Here is an 18,280-nt window from a genome sequence, read left to right as displayed (position 1 = left end):
AAGGTTCATGTTCAGACGTTTCGTCACCACACTAGGTAACATCTTCAGTGAGCCTCCGGTTGAAGCGCCGGTGATGATTCCTGCTTTCTATGTTTGGGTTACCTTGGGTTAGAAATAGAATCATCAGCAAAGCTTCATCCGGAGGCTCACTGAAGATGTTACCTAGTATGGTGACGAAACGTCTGAACATAACCCTTGCAGCTTAGCGAGCAAATCTACACCCAAAGGGTGATAATGGTCGGGAATTTTAACTTCTAAACATAGGCTGGGACTGCCATAGTGTTAAGGGTTCAGTTGGAGAGGAATTTGTTAATTCTGCACAAGAAAACGTCCTGATTCAGTATGTGGATGTAGCTACTACAGAAGGTGCAAGACCTGACCTACTCTTGGAAATAAGGCAGGGCAGGTGACTGAGGTGTCAGTGGGGGCTAGCGACCATAATGCTATTAGTTTTAAAATTGTGATGGAAAAGGATAGACCAGATCTAAAAGTTCAAGTTCTAAATTGGAGAAAGGCCAATTTTGATAATATTAGGAAGGTTTTCAAAGTTAATTGGGGACCGATGTTCACAGGAAAAGGGACGGCTGGAAAATGGGAAGACTTAAAAAATGAGATAATGAGAGACCAGAGAAAGTATATTACTGTTAGGGTGAAAGGAAAGGCTGGTAGGTGGAGGGAATGCTGGATGACTAAAGAAATTAATGTTTTGGTCAGTACTGAGGGAGTGCCGCACTGTCAGAGGGTCAGTACTGAGGGAGCGCCGCACTGTCGGAGGGTCAGTACTGAGGGGGTGCCGCACTGTCGGAGGGTCAGTACTGAGGGTGTGCCGCACTGTCGGAGGGTCAGTACTGAGGGGGTGCCGCACTGTCGGAGGGTCAGTACTGAGGGAGCGCCGCACTGTCGGAGGGTCAGTACTGAGGGAGCGCCGCATGGTCGGAGGGTCAGTACTGAGGGAGCGCCGCACTGTCGGAGGGTCAGTACTGAGGAAGCGCCGCACTGTCGGAGGGTCAGTACTGAGGGAGTGCCGCACTGTCGGAGGGTCAGTACTGAGGGAGCGCCGCACTGTCGGAGGGTCAGTACTGAGGGAGCGCTGCACTGTCGGAGGGTCAGTGCTGAGGGAGCGCCGCACTGTCGGAGGGTCAGTGCTGAGGGAGCGCCGCGCTGTCGGAGGGTCAGTACTGAGGGAGTTCTGCACTGTCAGAGGGTCAGTACTGAGGGTGTGCCGCACTGTCGGAGGGTCAGTACTGAGGGAGAGCCGCACTGTCGGAGGGTCAGTACTGAGGGAGCGCCGCACTGTCGGAGGGTCAGTGCTGAGGGAGCGCCGCACTGTCGGAGGGTCAGTGCTGCGGGAGTCTTACGGTGTGGCATTCCCTCAGGACCAACAACCCCAAAGCATTTCGGTGTCCATTTTGTGCACTCGACCCTGATCTGCGCCGGGATGTTCACCAACGTCTCACTCGGAGGCGGGAGTCCCACCCAGTTTGCTGCCGGAGGCACCTTTGCAGAACTATCTCAGGGCGTCTTGTCTTCTCCTTGTCCAAATCTTGCACAATCATCAGATGCATTTACCACTCCAGATACCCTGAGTGGGTGTGTAGCACTCGGATGTGGGCGAGATCAAACAACAGGCTGACTGTGAGCGACAGCGAACACCGCGTTTGCAGCAGAGATCAAATAGTTTGTAGAGTTTCCCGCCGCAGGTTACTGATTTAAAAGGGACAAAGCCTGACGTGCAGGCGAGTCGAGAATTGAACCGCCGAAGTTCACTGTCAGAGTGACGCAGGACAAACGGTTTCCACTGGCAGGAAGCAGTGGGGGGGGGGGGGGGGGGGGGGGGAATTAATATCATTGCCAAGAATCCAGGTGTTTATCCTTTTCGATACCAGATGATGGTGTCTCGGCCTACGCCAGAGGGGCAGTTGGGACTCAGTCACATCGCTGTGGGTCTGGACTCACATGCAGGCCAGGCCAAGGAAGGACTGCGGTTTCCTTCCCTCAAGGACGTGAGTGAACCTGAGGGGTTTTCTCAACCACCGACAATCATTGAGATTGATTCCAGATTTTTGTTTTTTCCAAAATTGAGTCCAAATTCCACCATTTCCCGTGGTGGGGTTTGAAACCGCGTCCCCAGAATGTTACCTGGATCTCTGGATTAACAGGCCAGCGATAATCCTCTACTGAGGGGAGTGCCAGCACTGACCCTCTGACAGTGCGGCACTCCCTCAGTAGTGACCCTCTGACAGTGCGGCACTCCCTCAGTAGTGACCCTCTGACAGTGCGGCACTCCCTCAGTAGTGACCCTCTGACAGTGCGGCACTCCCTCAGTACTGACCCTCCAACAGTGCGGCACTCCCTCAGTACTGACCCTCCAACAGTGCGGCACTCCCTCAGCACTGACCCTCCAACAGTGCGGCACTCCCTCAGTACTGACCCTCCGACAGTGCAGCACTCCCTCAGTACTGACCCTCTGACAGAGCGGCACTCCCTCAGTAGTGACCCTCTGACAGTGCGGCACTCCCTCAGCACTGACCCTCTGACAGTGCGGCACTCCCTCAGCACTGACCCTCTGACAGTGCGGCGCTCCCTCAGTAGTGACCCTCTGACAGTGCGGCACTCCCTCAGTAGTGACCCTCTGACAGTGCGGCACTCCCTCAGCACTGACCCTCTGACAGTGCGGCACTCCCTCAGCACTGACCCTCTGACAGTGCGGCGCTCCCTCAGTAGTGACCCTCTGACAGTGCGGCACTCCCTCAGTAGTGACCCTCCGACAGTGCGGCACTCCCTCAGCACTGACCCTCTGACAGTGCGGCGCTCCCTCAGTACTGACCCTCCGACAGTGCTGCACTCTCTCAGTACTTACCCCTCTGATTGTGCGGCGCTCCCTCAGTACTGACCCTCCGACAGTGCGGCACTCCCTCAGTAGTGACCCTCCGACAGTGCGGCACTCCCTCAGTACTGACCCTCCGACAGTGCGGCACTCCCTCAGTACTGACCCTCCGACAGTGCGGCACTCCCTCAGTACTGACCCTCCGACAGTGCGGCGCTCCCTCAGCACTGACCCTCCGACAGTGCGGCGCTCCCTCAGCACTGACCCTCCGACAGTGCGGCGCTCCCTCAGTACTGACCCTCCGACAGTGCGGCGCTCCCTCAGTACTGACCCTCCGACATTGCGGCGCTCCCTCAGTACTGACCCACCGACAGTGCGGCGCTCCCTCAGTACTGACCCTCCGACAGTGCGGCACTCCCTCAGTACTGACCCTCCGACAGTGCGGCACTCCCTCAGTACTGACCCTCCGACAGAGCGGCACTCCCTCAGTACTGACCCTCCGACAGTGCGGTACTCCCTCAGTACTGACCCTCCGACAGTGCGGCACTCCCTCAGTACTGACCCTCCGACAGTGCGGCACTCCCTCAGTACTGACCCTCCGACAGTGCGGCACTCCCTCTGTACTGACCCTCCGACAGTGCGGCGCTCCCTCAGCACTGACCCTCTGACAGTGCGGCCCTCCCTTAGCACTGACCCTCTGACAGTGCGGCCCTCCCTTAGCACTGACCCTCTGACAGTGCAGCGCTCCCTGAGCACTGACCCTCTGACAGTGTGGCGCTCCCTCAGTACTGACCCTCTGACAGTGTGGCACTCCCTCAGTACTGACCCTCTGACAGTGTGGCACTCCCTCAGTACTGACCCTCTGACAGTGTGGCACTCCCTCAGTACTGACCCTCTGACAGTGCAGTACTCCCTCAGTCGTACCATTGAGCCTGTCCCCTTTAACTGTGAGCCTCAAGTAGAAGGCGGTAGGGCTTGGGTTTGGGACGGGCGTGGCAAAGCAGCAAGGGTTAGCTGCTGGGAGCATCCTGAGACGCGGGCGCTGCTCCACGCAGAGATGTCGGGTGGGGGGGGGGGTCACTTACCTGCAGCCTCTGCCCGGCGATCTCAGTCGGGCTGTCCTGCTTGGGCGGGGGGTGGAGGTCACCGCTGTTCACCACGTACTGCACCAGGTTCACCAGGGTGGCGCACGAGTCCGCGCAGGTGTGGACGTGCACCACGTTGTTGGAGCACCGCAGCTCGAACAGCGGCTGTGCCTGCACAAGGAGACATCGGGACGTGAACCCCCACTCTTCTCCCTGGTTGGAGCACGCTTTTCCCCCACCCCCTGCAACTCCCCTTCCTGATTGATTCCTCCATCACCACCTCATACCTTTCCAGCCCCAGTGACGGTGAATACACGCTCCAACTGGCGTGAGCCTCTGACCTTGCAGCCCTGTCTGCCTCATCTCTCCCTCTCTGAATTTATCGTAGAGTCATAGGGATGTACAGCACGGAAACAGACCCTTCGGTCCAACCCGTCCATGCCGACCCAGATATCCCAACCCAATCTAGTCCCACCTGCCAGCACCCGGCCCATGTCCCTCCAAAGCTGAAAGTGTGTTGCTGGAAAAGCGCAGCAGGTCAGGCAGCATCAAAGGAGCAGGAGAATCGACGTTTCGGGCATGAGCCCTTCTTCAGGAATGAGCCCTTCTTCTCCTGCTCCTTGGATGCGGCCTGACCTGCTGCGCTTTTCCAGCAACACACTTTCAGCTCTGATCTCCAGCATCTGCAGTCCTCACTTTCTCCCATATCCCTCCAAACCCTTCCTAATCATTTTCTTTTTCATTCTTTTCGTATGGTGTGCGTCTAGTATTTATTACCCGTTCTAATTTGCCCCGTTGGGAAGGTGGGGGTGAGCCGCCATCTTGAACCGCTGCAGACCCACGATGCCCTGGGGGAGGGAGTTCCAGGATTCTGACCCAAGGAACGGCTGATATATTCCCAAGTCTGGATGGGGAGTGGTGGGAATTTGCAGGGGTGGGGGGGTGGTGTTCCAATGTATCTGCTGTCCCATGTCCTTCTAAGATGGTGGTGGGTTTGGAAGGTGCTGTCTGAGGAGCCTCGGGGAGTTGCTGCAGTGCGTCTTGTAGATGGTACACACTGCTGCTACTGAGCATCGGGGGGTGGAGGGAGGGGGTGTGGGGCCAATCGAGGGGGGGCCGATTGGCCCTGGACGGTGTTGTTGGAGCTGCCCCCCCATCCAGGGTCAAGTTGGGAGTATTCCCTCACCCTCCTGACCTGTGCCTTGTCGATGGTGGGACAGGCTTTGGGTGGGTCAGGAAGGTGAGTTACTCGCTGCAGGATTCCCAGCCTCTGACCTGCGCTTGTAGCCGCTGTGTTTATGTGGTGAGTCCAGCTGAGTTTCTGATTCATGGTAACTCCCAGGATGTTGATCGTGGGGGATTCAGTGAATGCCAAAGGACGGTGGTTAGACTGTCTCTTGTCAGTGATGGTCATTGCCTGGCAGTTGTGTGGAGCGAATGTTACTTGCCAATTGCCAGCCCAAGATGGAGAGACAGGGCTTTGGGGGAGTCGGGGGTGTGGTGAGTGACCCGCTGCGGGATTCCCAGCCTCTGACCTGCTCTTGTAACCGCTTGCTGGCCTAGTCCGGTTTCTGGTCAACGGCACCCCTTCGAGAGGTTGGTGGGAGGACGGGGGTGGGGGGGGGGTGTTGAGAGACAGTTGGGAGACAGTTAAATTCTCCCTTTGTTGGAGGCTTTCCTTGGGGCTTGTGGGCACAAGTTTTGCTGGCCAACTGCCTGCCCTTGTCACCTCGCCGTTTAAGCTGCTGAGTCTTGAGCTTTCAGAATCTTGACAGGAAATGAGCGACGCGCAACGCTGCACATTGATCAGCGAACAGCTCCCCCCCCACCCGCCCCTCCGGGGAAACCCACTGACGCTGGGGATTACACCCACACTCCATCCCATACTGAAGTCCTCGGGCAGGGCCTGTGTCCTCAGGAGTTCAGAAGGGTCAGAGGTGACCTCACTGCCAGACCCTGAGGGGATGTGACCGGGTGGACGAGGGGAGGATGTTTCTTCCGAGAGAATCTTGAACTGGGGGGGGGGGGGGGAGGGTGGGGTTTAAAGAATTGGGCCACCCATTTGACACCCATTTGAAACAGAGATGAGAAAACGTTCTTTCCTTCCAGGTGGGTGAGAGTCTTTTTAAATTCACTTCCTCAAAACGCAGTGAGTGCAGACACTTGCAATATTTTTCAAGGCAGTGGGAGAGAGAGAGTCCGAGAATCCCTTCAGCGTGGAAGCAAGCCATCCGGCCCACCAAGTCCACATCAACCCTCCGAAGAGAATCCCACTCAGACCCACCCAATCCCTGTAACCCTGTATTTCCCGCGGCCAATACACCCTAACCTGCACATCCCTGGACACTATGGGACAATTTAGCACGGCCAATCCACCCTAATCTGCACATCCCTGGGCACTACAGGACAATTTAGCACGGCCAATCCACCCTAACCTGCACATCCCTGGACACTATGGGACAATTTAGCACGGCTAATCCACCCTAACCTGCACATCCCTGGGCACTATGGGACAATTTAGCACGGCCAATCCACCCTAACCTGCACATCCCTGGGCACTATGGGACAATTTAGCACGGCCAATCCGCCCTAACCTGCACATCCCTGGACACTATGGGACAATTTAGCATGGCCAATCCACCCTGACCTGCACATCCCTGGACACTATGGGACAATTTAGCACGGCCCAATCCACCCTGACCTGCACATCCCCGGACACTATGGGACAATTTAGCACGGCCAATCCACCCTGACCTGCACATCCCCGGACACTATGGGACAATTTAGCACGGCCAATCCACCCTGACCTGCACATCCCTGGACACTATGGGACAATTTAGCATGGCCAATCCACCCTGACCTGCACATCCCTGGGCACTATGGGACAATTTAGCACGGCCAATCCACCCTGACCTGCACATCCCTGGACACTATGGGACAATTTAGCACGGCCAATCCACCCTGACCTGCACATCCCTGGGCACTATGGGACAATTTAGCACGGCCAATCCACCCTAACCTGCACATCCCTGGGCACTATGGGACAATTTAGCACGGCCAATCCACCCTGACCTGCACATCCCTGGGCACTATGGGACAATTTAGCACGGCCAATCCACTCTGACCTGCACATCCCTGGACACTATGGGACAATTTAGCATGGCCAATCCACCCTAACCTGCACATCCCTGGGCACTATGGGACAATTTAGCGCGGCCAATCCCGCCCTCACCTGCACATCTTTGGACTGTGGGAGGAAACTGGAGCACCCGGAGGAAACCCCATACAGGCACGGAGAGAATGTGCAAACTCCACCCAGAGAGTCGCCTGAGGGTGGGATCGTACCCGGGACCCTGGCGCTGCGAGGCAGCAGTGCTAACCCACTGAGCCACGATACCAGGCGAGACTGCGTGCACACACAAACTGACAGAGATGGACGAGCCGGGTACGTGTTTATCTGGGTACCCGGCCCAGGTCTGAGGGTCTCACCAGCTTTCCGCCAGAGTCTCCTTTCCAGGTGGTGATCACCAGCTCCAGCAGATCCACGTCCAGCACACACACGTAGTCTGAATGGGATTGGGGGGGGGGAGGACAGAGGGACGGAGGGAGAGAGAGACAGAGACAGAGTGAGAGACAATACAAGCTGTTAGCACTGAGCCACAGGCCGTTAAGCAGAGGCAGCTCCAGGCACCAAGCCTCCCACACCCCCCAACAGGAGGGTCCAAACGGAGATCCAGCTCCAACTCTCCCGTCCCTACCCCCTCAGCCTCTCGGTCCCGTTTGGCCTCCAACTGGGAAAGGCTGTTCGCAAAGCTGTCATGGGAATATGGGAGGGAACAGTGGGGGCTGGTACAGAAAGGGGAGACTCCACGAGGGTGAATGGGGACGGGGTGGGTGCACAAAATACAGCAAGGTGGAGGGGAGTGTGGGCAAGCTGGGGGGAGAGAGAGAGGGGGAGAGAAAGACAGGCTGAGAGAAAAGACAGGGAGAGGAAGGGGGACAGTGCGCAGAGAGACGGAGAGTGAGATGGGGTGACTGAGAGAGGGAGATGGGGTGACAGTGAGAGGGAGATGGGGTGACAGTGAGAGGGAGATGGGGTGACAGTGAGAGGGAGATGGGGTGACAGAGAGAGGGAGATGGGGTGACTGAGAGAGGGAGATGGGGTGACTGAGAGAGGGAGATGGGGTGACTGAGAGAGGGAGATGGGGTGACTGAGAGAGGGAGATGGGGTGACTGAGAGAGGGAGATGGGGTGACTGAGAGAGGGAGATGGGGTGACTGAGAGAGGGAGATGGGGTGACTGAGAGAGGGAGATGGGGTGACTGAGAGAGGGAGATGGGGTGACTGAGAGAGGGAGATGGGGTGACTGAGAGAGGACGATGGGGTGACTGAGAGAGGGAGATGGGGTGACTGAGAGAGGGAGATGGGGTGACTGAGAGAGGGAGATGGGGTGACTGAGAGAGGGAGATGGGTGACTGAGAGAGGGAGATGGGTGACTGAGAGAGGAGATGGGGTGACTGAGAGAGGGAGATGGGGTGACTGAGAGAGGGAGATGGGGTGACAGAGAGAGAGATGGGGTGACTGAGAGAGGGAGATGGGGTGACTGAGAGAGGGAGATGGGGTGACTGAGAGAGGGAGATGGGGTGACTGAGAGAGGGAGATGGGGTGACTGAGAGAGGGAGATGGGGTGACTGAGAGAGGGAGATGGGGTGACAGAGAGGGGGAGATGGGGTGACAGAGAGGGGGAGATGGGGTGACAGAGAGGGAGAAAAGGGGAGGGGGACAAGGGAGGGGGAGCGAAGGGAGGGGGAGCGAAGGGAGGGTGGGGCGAAGGGAGGGGGGGGCGAAGGGAGGGGGGGGGCGAAGGGAGGGGGAGCGAAGGGAGGGGGGAGCGAAGGGAGGGGGGGGCAAAGGGAGGGGGGGGGCGAAGGGAGGGGGGGGGCGAAGGGAGGGGGGGAGCGAAGGGAGGGGGGGAGCGAAGGGAGGGGGGGAGCGAAGGGAGGGGGGGAGCGAAGGGAGGGGGGGAGCGAAGGGAGGGGGGGAGCGAAGGGAGGGGGGAGCGAAGGGAGGGGGGGAGCGAAGGGAGGGGGAGCGAAGGGAGGGGGGAGCGAAGGGAGGGGGGAGCGAAGGGAGGGGGGAGAAGGGAGGGGAAGGGGGGGTGGGAGAAGGGAGGGGTAAGATGGGTGGATGGGAGGGGGGAGAAAGAGATGGGGAGAGAGAGAATGGAGCAGGGGAGAGTATGGTGGAAAGATCTGGTGAAGGGGCTGAATGGACCTAAGGCAGGTGAGAGGTGACACAGGAAACACCTGAGGGTGAGGGCTCGAGGGTCACTGATAATGAGTAATGAGAGGGGCAGGGAGATGACAAGGTCAAAGGGAGCTGTGTGAGACAGGCCAGACTGACAAGGGAAAGGTTGTTCAGCAAAACTGCTCAGTCCTCCCTCACAACCACAGGCCACGCAACGGACTGGGTACGAGCTGGGGGGGGTGGAGGGGGTGGTGTACTGAAAGAGCGTTACCTTTCTTCAAGTCCACTGTCTCCGTGTTGCACCTGTTGCACAGATAGACCGCGGAATCGTCCAAAATAAACCTGCAGCAACAGCAGAGCAAGGCGAGGTGTGATTGTGATCAGGAAGCCGCAGAGCTCAGGTGATAGTCTCTCAGCAAGCCAGGGCCTTGCAGAAGCTGCTGTCACCCCCCTCCTTACACCGCACCCCCCAGCAGCCCCCCCCCCCCCACCCCGCCCAGCCTCCCCGAATACTGGGGTAAGGATTGTGAGGGACCACCTGAGGGGCCACCTCACTTCCCCCAGCATGCACCAGGAGGGCTCGGCCCGTTCTGGGAATGGGTGGGTTTTCGTGGTCAGGCGAGACCGTGGTCCGCTGCCTTTAGCTTAACTGCAGCACTTCCGCTATGTCCCACACAGTCTTCATCTACACCCCCTGAACGATCTCCCCGAGGGCTCAGCTGACTGGAGAGCGAGCTCCAGAGGCAGCACCGTGATGCATCCACTTATCAGCCAGCTTTCTGAAGGAAGGAAGGAGTCAGGAATATCACGCAAGGAGATCTGGGGAGAACACTACCTAATCCTGGGACTGGGCACCACATCTGTGAGAGCACGAGAGACTTGGTTCCACATCTCATTTAAGAGAGGTCCCCGACAACTGTGCAGAGCTCTCTCAGTACTGACCCTCCGAAAGTGCGGCGCTCCCTCAGCACTGACCCTCCGACAGTGTGGCACTCCCTCAGTACTGACCCTCTGACAGTGCGGCGCTCCCTCAGTACTGACCCTCCGACAGTGTGGCACTCCCTCAGTACTGACCCTCTGACAGTGCGGCGCTCCCTCAGTACTGACCCTCCGATAGTGTGGCACTCCCTCAGCACTGACCCTCCGACAGTTCGACGCAGTCCCTCAGTACCTACCACCCGACAGTGCGGCACTCGCTCAGTACTGACCCTCCGACAGTGCGGCACTCCCTCAGTACTGACCCTCCGACAGTGCGGCACTCCCTCAGTACTGACCCTCCGACAGTGCGGCACTCCCTCAGTGCTGACCCTCCGACAGTGCGGCACTCCCTCAGCGCTGACCCTCCGACAGTGCGGCACTCCCTCAGCACTGACCCTCCGACAGTGCGGCACTCCCTGAGTACTGACCCTCCGACAGTGCCGCACTCCCTCAGTACTGACCCTCCGACAGTGCGGCACTCCCTCAGCACTGACCCTCCGACAGTGCGGCACTCCCTCAGTACTGACCCTCCGACAGTGCGGCACTCCCTCAGTGCTGACCCTCCGACAGTGCGGCACTCCCTCAGTGCTGACCCTCCGACAGTGCGGCACTCCCTGAGTACTGACCCTCCGACAGTGCGGTGCTCCCTCAGTACTGACCCTCTGACAGTGCGGCACTCCCTCAGTATTGACCCTCTGACAGTGCGGCGCTCCCTCAGTACTGACCCTCTGACAGTGCGGCGCTCCCTCAGTACTGACCCTCCGACAGAGCGGCACTCCCTCAGTACTGACCCTCCGACAGTGCGGCACTCCCTCAGTGCTGACCCTCCGACAGTGCCGCACTCCCTCAGTGCTGACCCTCCGACAGAGCGGCACTCCCTCAGTACTGACCCTCCGACAGTGCGGCACTCCCTCAGCACTGACCCTCCGACAGTGCCGCACTCCCTCAGCACTGACCCTCCGACAGTGCCGCACTCCCTCAGCACTGACCCTCCGACAGTGCCGCACTCCCTCAGTACTGACCCTCCGACAGTGCCGCACTCCCTCAGTACTGACCCTCCGACAGTGCGGCACTCCCTCAGTACTGACCCTCCGACAGTGCGGCATTCCCTCAGTAATGACCCTCCGACAGTGCCGCACTCCCTCAGTACTGACCCTCCGACAGTGCGGCACTCCCTCAGTACTGACCCTCCGACAGTGCGGCATTCCCTCAGTAATGACCCTCCGACAGTGCCGCACTCACTCAGTACTGACCCTCCGACAGTGCGGCACTCCCTCAGTACTGACCCTCCGACAGTGCGGCACTCCCTCAGCACTGACCCTCCGACAGTGCCGCACTCCCTCAGTACTGACCCTCCGACAGTGCCGCACTCCCTCAGTACTGACCCTCCGACAGTGCGGCATTCCCTCAGTAATGACCCTCCGACAGTGCCGCACTCACTCAGTACTGACCCTCCGACAGTGCGGCACTCCCTCAGCACTGACCCTCCGACAGTGCCGCACTCCCTCAGTACTGACCCTCCGACAGTGCCGCACTCCCTCAGTACTGACCCTCCGACAGTGCCGCACTCCCTCAGTACTGACCCTCCGACAGTGCCGCACTCCCTCAGTACTGACCCTCTGACAGTGCGGCACTCCCTCAGCACTGACCCTCCGACAGTGCCGCACTCCCTCAGTATGGATGCCCTGCAGCCAGACTAGGGTTTCAAATGGAGCCCTATTCACCAATCCAAATGTGGACGCAGGCATCAGGTCGATGCACATCTGAGCGTGTGTAACTGCGGAGACACAGGGCAGTGAGGGGCCACTGCCTCTGAAGCCTCATCAACCTCCATTTGTCCTTCCAGTCACAGGTCGGCTGGCACATGGCCCTCCTGCTCCACCTGCTGGCAGCAGCGCTGCATGACAGTAAGGGAGCCCTTACCGTCCTGGGAAACTGGAAGGGGAACTGATACTGAGTCGACGCTCCAAGTCAGCGCTGTCGCTCCCGTCTGTGGTTGCTTGGGGTACGTGGGGAGTTGCGAAAATCAGTGTCGCTATCTGCTTATCTATTTTCGAACGCGTCGGGCAGTGACAGATGTCACCCTGTGCAGGAAGTACTGGTGACAGGCCCGAAAGCCTCTTCAAGGGAAAGGACGGGGTGAAGTCTTGAGGGCACTCCCGGGCTTCATGCTCTACTCTGATCGCTGAAGCATTTGGCCCCATCACCGCTCGTCAGTCAGTGCCCATGGGATCTTGCTGTGTGCAAATCAATGTGCTTCCGACAGCAGCAGACGACAAAAGCTCCAGGGTGGGAGGGAAGTCTAATAGGGAGAGACTGGCCTCAGCATTCCCTGTCCTTACGCTTGGAAGGTGCCCGTCGCTCCGTCCGTTTCTCAGTTGCTTCCGGCTCCTCCCGGTCGCAGTGGGCGCCATCGCAGACCTCCCCACCCTTGGCCCACCCGGCTGAGTTTGACGAGAGACCGCTGGGGGGTTTTTTAACGCTGTGACCACGCACCGATCCACTCAAACCCCGCACGCTCGTCAAACCTCGGGCGTGGACTTCCCACTGCACCGATTTTCCGAATCCCTCTTTGGTCTCGCCGCCTCCCACGACACTCCCCCAATTGCGGCATCCTGCCCTTCCCACTGCCTTCGGGAAGGCAGCCGACTTCATCAGAGACCCCTCCCACCCCGGTTATAATCCCTCCCACCCTCTCCCCTCAGGCAGGAGGGACAAAAGCTCAAACACATGGACCGACAGGTTCAAGAACAGCTTCTTCCCCGCTGTTACCAGACGCATGAACGGCCCTCTCAAATCTAATGTTGATCTCGCTGTCTGTGCAGCGGTAACGCTGTATTCCTCCCTCTGTTCTATCACCTTATGATATTTGTATGGTGTGATCTGCCTGTACTGCGTGCAAAACAAAACTTTTTACTGTACCTAGGTACATGCGACAATAATAAATCAAATCAAACCTCTCTGTGATAATCAATCTCATGGTCGGTACTCTCACCTTAAGCTGCCCAAATTCTCTCCCCGAACCGCGGCATTTCTCTTTCTCCCTCCCCTGCCTGCCCACCTTGCCGAGAGCTGACCTTTGACCCAGCTTTCAGTCACCCGTCCCTCGTGTTTCCTCTCAGGGATCCGACCTGGTTGGGCAACCCTTTTTTCTGTGAGGCGTGTTCAGAGTGTGACCGCGCCGTACCTGAGGTGGAATGTCGCGGTGTCCACAATGATGTTGCTGGACAGGGTGAAGGTTTCTGCAGTGATCAGGACCCGGACTGGCAGGTACAGGGGTCTACGACAGAAAACAAAACAAAAAAAAGCCCAGGAGTGGTCAGACAGCAGCAAGCCCACGTTCCTCAAAGGGTCACACAGCTGGGAAACAGACCCTTCGCTCCAATCCGCCCACTCTGACCAAACTAAACCAGGTCCACTTGCCTGCGTTCGGCCCACATCCCTCTAAAACTATCCTTTTCATGATCAGATTAAACTTCCGACAGCGTGGAAAACACGCCCTTCGGCCCAACAAGTCCTCACCGACCCACCAAAGAGTGTCCCACCCAGACCCATTCCTCGACCCTATATTTACCCCTGAGTAATGCACCTAACACTGCAGGGTAATTTAGCACGGCCAATCCACCCTAACCTGCACATCCCTGGACACTATGGGACAATTTAGCACGGCCAATCCACCCTAACCTGCACATCCCTGGGCACTATGGGACAATTTAGCACAGCCAATCCACCCTAACCTGCACATCCCTGGGCACTATGGGACAATTTAGCACGGCCAATCCACCCTAACCTGCACATCCCTGGGCATCGTGGGACAATTTAGCACGGCCAATCCACCATAACCTGCACATCCCTGGACACTATGGGACAATTTAACACGGCCAATCCACCCTAACCTGCACATCCCTGGACACTATGGGACAATTTAACACGGCCAATCCACCCTAACCTGCACATCCCTGGGCACTGTGGGATAATTTAGCACGGCCAATCCACCCTAACCTGCCACATCCCTGGGCACTATGGGACAATTTAGCACGGCCAACCCACCCTAACCTGCACATCCCTGGGCACTATGGGACAATTTAGCACGGCCAATCCACCCTAACCTGCACATCCCTGGGCACTATGGGACAATTTAGCACGGCCAACCCACCCTAACCTGCACATCCCTGGGCACTATGGGACAATTTAGCACGGCCAATCCACCCTAACCTGTACATCCCTGGGCACTATGGGACAATTTAGCACGGCCAATCCACCCTAACCTGTACATCCCTGGGCACTATGGGACAATTTAGCACGGCCAATCCACCCTAACCTGCACATCCCTGGGCACTATGGGACAATTTAGCACGGCCAATCCACCCTAACCTGTACATCCCTGGGCACTATGGGACAATTTAGCACGGCCAATCCACCCTAACCTGCACATCCCTGGGCACGCCGGGACAATTTAGCACGGCCAATCCACCCTAACCTGCACATCCCTGGGCACTATGGGACAATTTAGCACGGCCAATCCACCATAACCCGCACATCCCTGGGCACTATGGGACAATTTAGCATGGCCAATCCACCATAACCCGCACATCCCTGGGCACTATGGGACAATTTAGCACGGCCAATCCACCCTAACCTGCACATCTGTGCAAACTCCACACAGTCAGTCACCTGAGGGTGGGATTGAACCTGGGTCCCTGGTGCTGTGAGACAGCAGTGCTAACCACTGAGCCATCCCCATATGTCTGTCCAAATGTCTTTCAAATGTTGTAACTGTATCTGCATCTACCACTTCCTGTGGCAGTTCCTTCCACTCACCCTCTGTGTGAAAAGGTTGCCCCACAGGCCCTTTTCCCCTCTGACCTTAAAAACACGCCCCTTAGTTAAAAACTCACCCACCCTCGAGAAAAGACGGTGGCTATCCACCCTACCCATGCCCCTCGTGAGTTTAGGAACCTCCATAAGGCCACGCCTCAGCCTCCCAGGCTCCAAGGAAATGAGACTGAGTTCGAGGCCAGCTCTATGAAACCAAATTTCACATGTCACCGGTGCAAATTACGCAGCACAGTCCCCTCAGCAGGACTCTGTTCAGCGTCTTGGGGCAGGAGCCCTTGTTCAAATTCACACACCCCCCACCCCCAGGCTTTACAGAGGGGTCATGGGAAAGAGTTGGTGGGGGGATGGCAGGGGAAGGCAAAGTGGGGTGACCAAATGAGAGGGGGCAGGGAGGGACTGGGGGGGAGAGAGAGAGACTGGGTGAGTTCAGGAATGAAAAGAGGTGAGGGGACGAGATAGAGGCAGAGGAAGAGAGAGAGAGAGAGAGATGGTAAAAGAGATTTGTGAGAGAGGGAGACAGACTGACAGAGAAGGGTAATGATAGAGAGAGATGTGGGTCAAGGTCAGACTGTGGAAAGGTTAAACAAAAAAGACAAGAATGTGAGGGAGGGGATGAGGAAGGGGAGGGGATGAGGGGGAGGGGGTGAGGGAGGGGGAGGGGATAAGGAAGGGGTAAGGTGTGAGGGAGGGGGAGGGGATGAGGGAGGAGGAGGGGGTGAGGAAGGGAAAGGGAGGGAGGGAGGGAGGGAGGGAGGGAGAGAGGGAGGGAGGGAGGGAGGGAGAGAGGGAGGGAGGGAGAGAGGGGAGGGAGGGAGGAAGGGAGAGAGGGAGGGAGAGAGGAGGGAGAGAGGGAGAGAGGGAGGGAGAGAGGGCGAGAGGGAGGGGAGAGAGGGCGAGAGGGAGGGAGAGAGGGGGAGAGGGAGGGAGAGAGGGCGAGGGGAGGGAGAGGGGGCGGGGGCGAGTGAGGGGGCGGGGGCGAGTGAGGGGGCGGGGGCGAGTGAGGGGGCGGGGGCGAGTGAGGGGGCGGGGGCGAGTGAGGGGGCGGGGGCGAGTGAGGGGGCGGGGGCGAGGGAGGGGGCGGGGGCGGGGCGGGGGCGAGGGAGGGGGCGGGGGCGAGGGAGGGGGGCGGGGGCGAGGGAGGGGGCGGGGGCGAGGGAGGGGGCGGGGGCGAGGGAGGGGGCGGGGGCGAGGGAGGGGGCGGGGGCGAGGGAGGGGGCGGGGGGCGAGGGAGGGGGCGGGGGCGAGGGAGGGGGCGGGGGCGAGGGAGGGGGCGGGGGGCGAGGGAGGGGGCGGGGGGCGAGGGAGGGGGCGGGGGCGAGGGCGAGGGAGGGGGCGGGGGCGAGGGAGGGGGCGGGGGCGAGGGAGGGGGCGGGGGCGAGGGAGGGGGCGGGGGCGAGGAGGGGGCGGGGGCGAGGGAGGGGGCGGGGGCGAGGAGGGGGCGGGGGCGAGGGAGGGGGCGAGGGAGGGGGCGGGGGCGAGGGAGGGGGCGGGGGCGAGGGAGAGGGCGGGGGCGAGGGAGAGGGCGGGGGCGAGGGAGGGGGAGGGGGCGAGGGAGGGGGAGGGGGCGAGGGAGGGGGCGAGGGCGAGGGAGAGTGCGGGGGCGAGGGAGAGTGAGGGGGCGAGGAAGGAAGAGGGGGCAAAGGATAGAGGGCGAGGGAGGCAGAGAGGGCGAGGGAGGCAGAGAGGGCGAGGGAGAGTGCGGGGGCAAGGGAGAGTGAGGGGGCAAGGGAGAGTGAGGGGGCAAGGGAGAGTGAGGGGGCAAGGGAGAGTGAGGGGGCAAGGGAGAGTGAGGGGGCAAGGGAGAGTGAGGGGGCAAGGGAGAGTGAGGGGTTGGGAGAGAGTGAGGGGTTGGGAGAGAGTGAGGGGTTGGGTGGGTGAGAGAGGAGGTGAGGGAGGGGGGTGAAGAGGGTGAGGGAGGGAGAGAGAGGCTGGGGGCTGAGGGAGGGAGAGGGGCTGGGGGGGTGATGGAGGGAGAGAGAGGCTGGGGGGGTGATGGAGGGAGAGAGAGGCTGGGGGAGTGAGGGAGGGAGAGAGAGGCTGGGGGTGTGAGGGAGGGAGAGAGAGGCTGGGGAGGTGAGGGAGAGTGAGGCTGGGGGAGTGAGGGAGGGAGAGAGAGGCTGGGGAGGTGAGGGAGGGAGAGAGAGGCTGGGGGTGTGAGGGAGGGAGAGAGAGGCTGGGGGAGTGATGGAGGGAGAGAGGGGCTGGGGGAGTGAGGGAGGGAGAGAGAGGCTGGGGAGGTGAGGGAGGGAGAGAGAGAGGGAGAGAGAGGCTGGGGGGGTGACGGAGGGAGAGAGAGGCTGGGGGAGTGACGGAGGGAGAGTGAGGCTGGGGGAGTGATGGAGGGAGAGAGAGGCTGGGGGAGTGATGGAGGGAGAGAGAGGCTGGGGGGGTGAGGGAGGGAGAGAGAGGCTGGGGGAGTGACGGAGGGAGAGTGAGGCTGGGGGAGTGATGGAGGGAGAGAGAGGCTGGGGGAGTGATGGAGGGAGAGAGAGGCTGGGGGGGTGAGGGAGGGAGAGAGAGGCTGGGGAGGTGAGGGAGGGAGAGAGAGGCTGGGGAGGTGAGGGAGGGAGAGAGAGGCTGGGGGTGTGAGGGAGGGAGAGAGAGGCTGGGGGTGTGAGGGAGGGAGAGAGAGGCTGGGGGTGTGAGGGAGGGAGAGAGAGGCTGGGGGTGTGAGGGAGGGAGAGAGAGGCAGGGGGGGTGAGGGAGGTTAAGAGAGGCTGGGGGGGTGAGGGAGGGAGAGAGAGGCTGGGGGAGTGAGGGAGGGAGAGAGAGGCTGGGGAGGTGAGGGAGGGAGAGAGAGGCTGGGGGAGTGATGGAGGGAGAGAGAGGCTGGGGGAGTGAGGGAGGGAGAGAGAGGCTGGGGGGGTGAGGGAGGGAGAGAGAGGCTGGAGGGGTGAGGGAGGGAGAGAGAGGCTGGGGGAGTGATGGAGGGAGAGAGAGGCTGGGGAGGTGAGGGAGGGAGAGAGAGGCTGGGGGGGTGAGGGAGGGAGAGAGAGGCTGGGGGAGTGATGGAGGGAGAGAGAGGCTGGGGGAGTGAGGGAGGGAGAGAGAGGCTGGGGGCGTGATGGAGGGAGGGAGAGGCTTTGGAGGTGAGGGAGGGAGAGAGAGGCTGGGGGAGTGAGGGAGGGAGAGAGAGGCTGGGGGAGTGAGGGAGGGAGAGAGAGGCTGGGGGTGTGAGGGAGGGAGAGAGAGGCTGGGGGTGTGAGGGAGGGAGAGAGAGGCTGTGGGAGTGATGGAGGGAGGGAGAGAGAGGCTGGGGGTGTGAGGGAGGGAGAGAGAGGCTGGGGGGGTGAGGGAGGGAGAGA

The 18,280-nt window shown here is 59.9% G+C and overlaps 1 protein-coding gene across 1 annotated transcript in view; it reads right to left on the bottom strand.

Moving 5' to 3' along the window:
- Window positions 1–18,280, bottom strand: part of atg2a (autophagy related 2A) — a 210,814-nt gene that overhangs the window by 70,332 nt on the left and 122,202 nt on the right. Inside the window, exons 25-28 of the mRNA XM_087983599.1 lie at window positions 13,324–13,416; window positions 9,430–9,500; window positions 7,402–7,478; window positions 3,913–4,083 (exon numbers count right to left, since the gene is read on the bottom strand). Of these exons, the coding sequence (XP_087839725.1) occupies window positions 3,913–4,083; window positions 7,402–7,478; window positions 9,430–9,500; window positions 13,324–13,416 (412 nt within the window). The remainder of the gene's footprint in view (window positions 1–3,912; window positions 4,084–7,401; window positions 7,479–9,429; window positions 9,501–13,323; window positions 13,417–18,280) is intronic.

This window comes from Chiloscyllium plagiosum, unplaced genomic scaffold (genome assembly GCF_037043375.1).
Source record: "Chiloscyllium plagiosum isolate Xiang-an unplaced genomic scaffold, Cpla_swu_hap1 HiC_scaffold_46, whole genome shotgun sequence".
Classification (NCBI taxonomy): domain Eukaryota; kingdom Metazoa; phylum Chordata; class Chondrichthyes; order Orectolobiformes; family Hemiscylliidae; genus Chiloscyllium; species Chiloscyllium plagiosum.
Note: the sequence above shows the minus strand (reverse complement) of the source record. Positions and strands in the feature narration are given on the sequence as shown.